The sequence below is a fragment of the Lygodium microphyllum genome, chromosome 23 (assembly GCF_053477565.2).
Source record: "Lygodium microphyllum isolate KBCC chromosome 23, Lygodium_microphyllum_v1.1.10, whole genome shotgun sequence".
In the NCBI taxonomy this organism is placed as follows: domain Eukaryota; kingdom Viridiplantae; phylum Streptophyta; class Polypodiopsida; order Schizaeales; family Lygodiaceae; genus Lygodium; species Lygodium microphyllum.
Genome location: NC_141157.1, coordinates 129,416,942 through 129,425,943, shown reverse-complemented (window position 1 = coordinate 129,425,943; position 9,002 = coordinate 129,416,942). Strand labels below are relative to the sequence as shown.

At 41.9% G+C, this 9,002-nt stretch overlaps 1 protein-coding gene across 1 annotated transcript; it reads left to right on the top strand.

Annotated features, from left to right (window-relative positions):
* Positions 1-2,214: 2,214 nt before the first annotated feature.
* Positions 2,215-2,661, top strand: LOC148016740 (uncharacterized). Its single transcript, XM_087663919.1, has one exon. The coding sequence runs from the start codon at positions 2,215-2,217 to the stop codon at positions 2,659-2,661; it is 447 nt and encodes a 148-aa protein (XP_087520045.1).
* Positions 2,662-9,002: the final 6,341 nt, after the last annotated feature.

Genomic DNA, 9,002 nt, shown 5'->3' with positions numbered 1-9,002 from the left:
AAGAAGCTCACCCAATTCTTCTTGAAGAGCAGGATCTGCAGCTTGCAAGAAAAGTTCAACTTTTTCAACATCTAATGCTCTTTGTTCAATGGCATCAAGCTGACTATACCTCTCTTCGAATTCTCGAATCAACTCCGAAGCAGCAAGACCTTTGTTTGGCATGTAGACCCACTCTCAGAATGACCGCCGAGTAGCCATACCAAAGTCCTCAAGGAAGTATTCTTCTTTTAGAGCCTTCTTAAAATCTTGCCAATGTGTATTTTGAATAAATAAATCAGTCACCTTTGTCCTCAAAGCAGGTGTGACAAGACGAAGGAAGTACTTACTCATAAGTCCAGCAGGAACTCCAAAAAATCCCATCTTGATCTCATATGTCTTCAAATATGCTGAAACATTACGCCCATCAAATAGCTTCTTCTCACTCTCTACTGCTTCAATAGCCTTAGTCGCGCTGTTTGCATTCTCCTGCTCCGAGTAGAGTTGCCTTTGCTGAGACAACTGTTGTTGATGCAATTGTTGTTGCTGCTGCATATACATTTGTGTTTGCTGATTTTGGAGCTGCATATACATGGACATATTCTGCAAAATCTGTTTTAGATCCTCCGTTGAAGTACTTGACGCAGCAGTCATAGATGGAGCTGAAGTAGAGGCAGCAGGAGTTGTAGAGGAAGCTGAAATAGAGGCAGAAGTATCTCCCATCCTGAAATTTCTGCGACGCTTTCACGTCGGGTTCACCAAAGATGTCGAAGGGTTTGTGAAAACAATGTCGCATCCACAGAGGACCTTAAACAATTTCAGGATAGAAGGTCAACAGTGACAGTCTTCACAAAGGATCATATTTACATTCCAATAACTCTTCAGAAGATGCATGTAATTTTTGAAAATTCTGAATCCATTCTTTACATCTAGAAGAACACTTGTATTCAGTCCTTCAAATGTAATAGACATGTCCTTAACTTTTTCTTTTGCAGCCTTTTTGTGGTAGAACTCTTTTATTGGTCATTACTTTCAAGAGAGGATGTGGCTTTACTCTTCAAGATAGATTAGCATGTCAATTTCTGTCATTACCTAATGATATGTGGAAAATTTTATTTCTCATAATTCTCCATAATTCTAGTAGATCTATATTATTTGCCTCCATATATTCATCTTCAGCTCATCATAATAGAGATGGAAAGTGGTCCTGAACCTCCGTTGATGGTGTCCTCCCTTGAGTATCATAAGTAGTCCTGTAACTTGCAGGCCAAAATAGGCTCAGTTTCTGTAATACACTCTGTGTCTTCATTAAAGGCTGTTAGCTGGGTCTTCAGGATCAAGGGAGCGAAGTTCAAGAACCAATTATGATGATGTGATGTTGTTAAGGATAAAAAACTTGGCCACTATACTCTGGTCAGTGACAGTAATGTTGGTACTTCAAGGCGACATATTGCGGTTGATCTTAGCTTCAAATCAGGATATGAATTAATGCTGTGGGGTCTGATAGACATCTCAAAATAATCCCATCCATCATCGTTGGAAGAAGATATCTTTCCCACTGACAATCAGTAGAGACAGGCACCGTAGGAAGTATAATCATGACAATATTCTCATTCCTCTAATGTACCCTTCCTTCAGCCTCATCTCACGAGGTCCAGATTTTCTTAAAGACAGAGAGCATTTTCTGAGTAGCCATAGGAGACGGCAACCAGAATAACATGGGCATTGCAATCATATTCAAATGTCTAATCGAGCCAACTGGTCCAGAATTCTGAAAGTGAATATCTGAACTATCGTGCAGCTCTGTAACAAATGGGTCAATGGCTTGATGGCAATATCAAGTGCAGACTACAGTAGTATATCAAAATCTGTAAACGATGACCACATATGGTGCCTTCGATCAAGCCCTGGTGTTTCTTCTTCCTGTATGCGATAAGAAACTTAATCTCCTGTCGTCTCTGTGGCGATTATGGCTGCAAGGAGTAGGAGTACTCTTTCCTCTTCGTGGACTATTGTGGTGTGTCGCTCTGGGCCACTGCTGCCTGTGTATCATCATATGAAGAACCTCTATTGCCGTTTTGTGCTGCGCTTCATCCTCCAAGTCCCTTGAGAATCCTCGATCTCCCTCTCCAAAGCGTGTCCCCCATTTAACATCAAGCAAACCGACTGTGCTGCGTTATTCTATTCCTGTGGCACAACCCAGTCTGGTTCCGCTTGATCTCATCAGTCGAGTAGGCTATGGGGAAGGGACTGGTGGGTGGTCTTCTCTTGTGCGTTGCTGACTTGGTGCAAGACCTCTCTTCTGACGAGCATCCATTTGAAGCTCCCGCTTTCTCTGATTCTCAACGCCCGACTACGTGTAACATAGGTCATCAGGATAATGCTCCATTTGGTGGAAGCTTAGATGATGTTTTTGAGACGACATACAAAAAGCTGGAGTTGGAATTAGCTAATTCTGGCCATTCTTGGACCAGTTTGACACAGCAGCTATATTTAGCTCTCGCCTCTGCAGACCAAGCTATTTGTGCAGTGAATGTGAACCTTAGATTTCTTTCTGAGAAAGTAGCTAGTCTAAAGCTGACATTACAGCGAGGTAATGATGTGATGAACGAGCTCCGAAAAGCTGCTCTACACTTAGGACGGAAGGGTGCCTCAAGTATGGCAACAAGGTCCCTTGCAATCTAAATGCTGTTACTCTGTTCTGCTTTTTCCGTCTATTTCCCTCCTTGTCTATTTTCTTTCCTCCTTCATCTATTTCCCTCCTTCACGATTCAAAAAGTTCCTTCTTTTTCTAGAAAAGCTTCCTTTTTTCCCCCAAATAGCCTTTTTGCTTTTCTTACCATTTACTATCCACAATCCCCTTTTGTTTTTTTAGCCACTCTTTCTTCCATAGCATATCACACACAGAAAAGCGGCCTCCATCTTTTTAACTTCCCGTGTATACCATAATGCTCACAAAGAAGCCGAGATGTGTGATCTATAAGTTAAAATGTTGCATCCGCCATGTTGCAAAACACTTGTTCTATCCCAACGATCCGTTGGATTGTCAAGAGCATTATACTGAAGTAGCAACTCCATTAGCGACAAGATGTAAGGCAATTCTGTTATCATAATCAGCTGCTTTTGGTGAAGCCCCATCATCCAACACATCCTTCAATGCATTTGTGTTAACTTTGCTTGTATAATTTCTAGTAATGTCATCTTCTCTATGACTATTATGCATGCCTGAAGGCTAAGGACAAATATTGCCTTGAAAAGAATACAACCTTCATCTTGCATTTGCTTGTAACATGATAAACTGCTTTTCTCTTGTCCTTGCACAACATAGGCTGAAAGCATCTCATCTTGCTCACCACTATGCCTCCAACTCCTCCTCGCTATACTCATACGCAGAAAATAAATGTAAACACAACAACTAAATATGTACAAAGTACCAAATCCCATGCACAACTTTTGGGTGGTTTACACACCTCGAATGCGCAGCAATACGACATCGTAAGTTTATAGTGAGCAGAGATGTTGTTTTTGATGAGATGAGTAGCTGGTATAAACCAGTAAATGTGATTGATGATGTAGATGCACAAAATGGTAATGCTGCACAGAATTCACAGCAGCAGTCACAAAATATTAGTGGACCTGGAGCGTCCTCTAGCAGTGGTTCACATTCTTCGCCATGGACAGGCAAATTGAGATCAGGAGAATCTTCTCAAAGCAATGCAGATAGTGGTATGCAGTTATCACGAAAAGGAAAAGAGAAGGTTGATCAGCCCATGTTTGATGTGAATGCAGGTCACTCTTATGTGGATGGTGAATCCAGTGGCTCAGAACAGAGCATTGATGATGAGTTGGGTATTCCTTCTATTGTTACACCTGGAGTAAGGAAGACCAGGGATGTTTTGAGAGCACCTGGGAGTGAACCTACTTTGCGCAGGTCTACGAGAGCTAGGTATCCTGTGGATAGGCTGAAATATGATGGATTCAGAGCCATTCACTATGCATATATGGTCAAAGTGATACAGAAACCAGAACCCACTTCTTTTGAGCAAGCCATGGGAAAAGAAAAATGGGAGAAAGCCATGGATGAAGAAATGGATGCCTTGGAAGCAAATGCTACATGAGAATTGGTACCTTTGCCTAAAGGTAAAAATGCAATTGGCTGTAAGTGGGTTTATAAGGTGAAGCACAATGCAGATGGTTCTGTGAACAGATACAAGGCAAGATTTGTAGTCAAGGGGTATGCACAAACATATGGCATTGACTATGAAGAAACATTCAGTCCGGTTGCAAGGATGGCAACCGTAAGAGCAGTCATTGCTATGGCTGCATCAAAGGGATGGTCTTTACATCAGATGGATGTAAAGACTGCCTTCTTGCATGGTGATTTGCAAGAAGAGGTCTACATGGAGCAACCACCAGGTTATGTGCATGCTGTTCATCCGGAGTTTGTTTGCAGGTTGAAGAAAGCCTTGTATGGCTTGAAGCAAGCACCTAGAGCATGGTCTGACAAGATAGGACAGTATCTTGTCACTATTGGCTTTCAGATTTCCAAGGCAGATTTCTCACTTTATGTGAGAAAAACGGAGAAAGGTATTATGCTACTTGTCATTTATGTTGATGATTTGATTATGACAGGTGATAGTGATGAAGATATTCTTCATGTGAAAATGCTATTGAAGCAGAAGTTTGAGATGAAGGATTTGGGAGAGCTGCGTTATTTCTTGGGCATTGAGGTGATTAGATCACCAAGTGGGATACAGCTCTTGCAGAGGCAGTATGGATTGGACATGCTGTCCAAATATGGGATGACAGGCTGTAAGCCTATTTCAGTTCCTTTGGAGCAGAATGTGAAGCTAAGCACAGATGCAGGTGAGCTTCTAGAAGACCCTACTATGTACAGACGCATAGTAGGAAGTTTGATTTATATGACTATTACCAGGCCAGATTTGAGCTATGCTGTTGGATTGGTAAGTCAGTTTATGCAGGCTCCAAGGAAACCACATTTGGATGCGGCTAGACGCATACTCAGGTATGTGAAGTCCACATTGCCGTATGGACTATTTTATGAGACTGGGGTTTAGATACAATTGCATGGATACACTGATGCTGATTGGGCTGGTAGTATTTCTGACAGACGATCTACCAGTGGATATGTGTTCTCTTTTGGGAGTGCTGCAGTCACTTGGAGCAGCAAGAAACAACCTACAGTTGCCTTGTCGAGCACAGAGACTGAGTATAGGGGTGCAGCAATGGCTGCATGTGAGGTAGCTTGGTTGCATAAGCTACTTTATGATATGCATCAGTCTACAGATGGGCCAGTTGTCATTTATTGTGACAACATGAGTAGTATACACTTGGCAAATAACCCAGTCTATCATGCTAGAACAAAGCACATTGAGGTGCATTATCACTATGTGCGAGAGAGGGTTTTACTAGGTCTTATTGATCTAGTTTATGTCAGCACAGAGGATCAGGTAGCTGACATATTCACGAAGGCATTGGGCGCAGAGAAGCTGCGCAAGTTTAGAGACCTACTTGGTGTGTAGGAATTGGGATTGAGCTCGAGGGGGAGTGTTGAGATATCGAGCTCCACTCGTGATACGCCAGGGTGACCGTTGTGTATTTATGTCACCGACTTGTCAGTTGCAGACGCGGTTGGTACACCGCCCATGAATAATAGCTACATGATAGCTATCCTTATCTACTCTAGTTCGTGGCTTAGTTAGTATGCCACCTTAGTTAGTTGAGTTTGGTTTTGAGACCCATATATAGGGTTTTTGTATTTCTTTGTACTTGAGTTCTTTTGGCTTACACAACTAAGAAGAGGAAAACTGTTTTCAGCCTCCACCCTTGCGTGTATTCCCCCATTGTGCAAGCAAGAAAGCTTCAAGTGAGACTCCTTCCTTCTCTCCCACAATCTTGACAGTTTATGTAACCAAGCTACCTCACATACTGCAATTGTAGCACCTCTATACTCTGCCTCTATACTAGTCTAGGCAACTATCGGTTTTTTCTTGCTACTCCAAGTAACAACAATACTCCCAAAGGAAAATATAGAACTACTAGTAGATCTCCTGATTAAAATACTATCAATCTAATTTGTATCTATGTAACCATGCAAATCCAACGATACACTTGCATAATCAATACCATGAGTTTGCACATACTTTTTGGCAACCAGTCATGCCTTATAGTGCTCAATAGATCCATCTACCTTATAAACCCATTTGTAACTAATAGCTTTCTTGCCTTTAGGTAAAGGCACTAACTCCCATCATGCGTCATTATCTATAAGTGTAACCATTTCTTTATCCATAGCATAATCCCAATACTTATTACCCACTATATCCTCAAAACAAGTGGGTTCCACATCCTGCACAACCTTAGCCATGTATGCATAGTGATGAGCTACATAGCTATCATATCTCAATTCTTGCATTGGCTTTCTTACTCTACTTGACCTATGTGGACGTAGATCACTACCAGATGCTATAGTATCCTCTTACAAATTTTACAAACTTGATGCCAGGAGGCATATTCCACGGTGGATTCCGTGAGGTTTTACGGTGGATTCCGTAAACTTAGATGACCGGGGCTCATACGCAAAGAGGATTCTTTGTGCGAGACGTTGATGGGGACGCCTGTCCTTTTCGGGCGTTTCATTAATTTAGTGTGTACATGGGTGATTCCATAGCGGGTGATTCCGCAAAATGCATATTAAATTAATAAACGTTTATGAGTTTAGAGTGCGCACTCGTAATAAATTAAGGTTAGGATTTATTTCTAACCAGTTGATTTATTTATGTAGCTGAAGACTGCTAGGTATTCACTTTTGTCGGTTTAATTGTATTATTTTACTAACGATTGTGAATGCTTCAGTTGATGTGTAGAGATAGCAGCAGTGGCGGAGGAAAGCATTGGAGTCTAGCGGGTATTCGACATTTGGACTATATTTTGATAGGCGCCACGCCTATATTTTGTTATGTCTATTGAGACATTGATTATTGATTATTATTTTGTATGCGCTTATGCGCCCGGATATGTTATTTCTATTTGGACATTGAGATTGGGTGTGCCAGACTCTATGGGCACCGTCCATTAGCTTTATTTTCCTATTTTTGTAGAAAGCAAACTCAAAAGCTAAAAGCTTGTCATATTTTTGTAATTGGGCTATTATTGAGCATGAAGATTGGAAATATACATAAAATACATGCTTTGTGAAGCGCTCACACAAGGCATGGGGGAGATTGAACCCAATTTGTCTCTTGCCTCTTGTCGTGCATGCTTTTACATAGTTTTTTGTGCAAAAAGGTAGAGTACTTTGTTCTTGGAGACCTTCCGGGATTCACCACGTGAGCTATCTGCGACCGATCTGCGCACCAGTGGTATCAGAGCGGAGCAGAGATCAAGAGCTTCCAATCGCTACCAATCTCGGGCGAAGGCGGAGCTCCAGGAACAAACGGGCTCTACAGTCAATCTCGTCGCGAACCGTCAATACAGGCAGACTTCTGGCGATCAAGAACCTCTGTTTCCACTGTCAGATCGCGAAGGACCAAGCTCTGCAGGCGGAGGACCATGCAATCATCTCCATCAACAAGTCGTTGAAAAACAGTGAGAAAAGTCTTAATCTTCTCAATTAAAAGCTTAATTACAAAGCTTTAAAAGCTTAAAGGAAGCTTAAGCTTCTCAAAATCACCTCGAAGTATCAGAAGACCTCCCCGAAATTATCGCGCGGCCAAAAAACGGCCCCCCCCCACGAAATTTGATGACGGCCTGTTAGTCCTTCTTAAGCTTCATAAGCTTAAGCTTAATCACTTAAGCTTAAGGCTTCCTGCAAGTTACACAGATCAGATAAGTCGGCAAACTCCGGGTCTCGCACTTCTGAAGTGAAGTTCCGCAAGTCGATGGTAATCAAGTTCTGCAAGTTCTGCAAGTCGTCCTAAGTTCAGCAAGTCAACAACTCTGCAAGTCTGCTAAGTCTGCAACTCTGCAAGTCAGACTAAATCAGAACTGACTAGTGCTTAAAACTCATAGAAGACTTGTTCGTATGCAAAAACTCTGAACTGGAAAGTTGTTCGCAGCAAGCTGTTCTACCTATCTGCAAGTTTGTTGAAGTACTTTCAGCAAACGGAGACAGAAATATTACAGAATTTCTGAAAATTGAAGAAGAAATACCCACAAATACATAGCCTTGTAACCCCAAATTTGAGCTACGCTCATCCTGCTAACCTGATTTTGAGTGAGAAAGGTTTGTTGAGTTTTGCAGGATGACTACCCCACATATGGATGATCCTATGGCTGAAGATGATCTACCTGAGCCTACCATGGAACAAAAACTGGATCTTATCATGCTGCAATTGGAAGAAGAGCGAAGGGCTAGGCAAGCATTGCAAGCGCAATTGACAAAACTTCAAAGAGCGTCCACCGATAAAGAAGAACCTCAAGCTGAAGATTTGATTCGCCATACCATCGACGCCACCCTTGAAGCACAAACCATTCGCAAGGAATCCAAGATAAGTAAACGAAGTTTCAAGTTTCGCACTTTCAATGGCATAAGAGAAGGAAAGACTGTTTTATCATTCATTAGCCAGTTTGATGACTATTTCCATGAGGAAACTTATCTTGAAAAAGATAAAATCAAGTGTGTTACTAATCATCTGATAGACAGAGAATCACTTTGGTGGACTGTAGTCCGCAAGAGTATAGAATGTCCTGCTACTTGGGAAGATTTCAAGAAGAAGTTCATGCAAAATTTCCTTCCACCGCAATTTCATGAGAAGGCTATCAAGCAATGGGATTTACTTCAACAGCGAGATCGTGAGCCTATTCCACAGTATACAGAGCGTTTTTGGAATGCACTCCTACAGCTACGCATGCTTGAAGACGTACCAGAGACGACACATAAGCGGAAGTACATGTCTGGACTTCTTGGACATTACTACGCTGAAGTGAACATGTTCAAGCCTGCTACCCTTGAAGACGCCATCTCCTTAGCTCACGACACTGAAGATAAGTTACGCGGAAGAGAT

Excerpts from the sequence above, each read along its gene's own strand:
- LOC148016740 (XM_087663919.1), top strand. The coding sequence starts at position 2,215 with ATGGGGAAGGGACTGGTGGGTGGTCTTCTCTTGTGCGTTGCTGACTTG.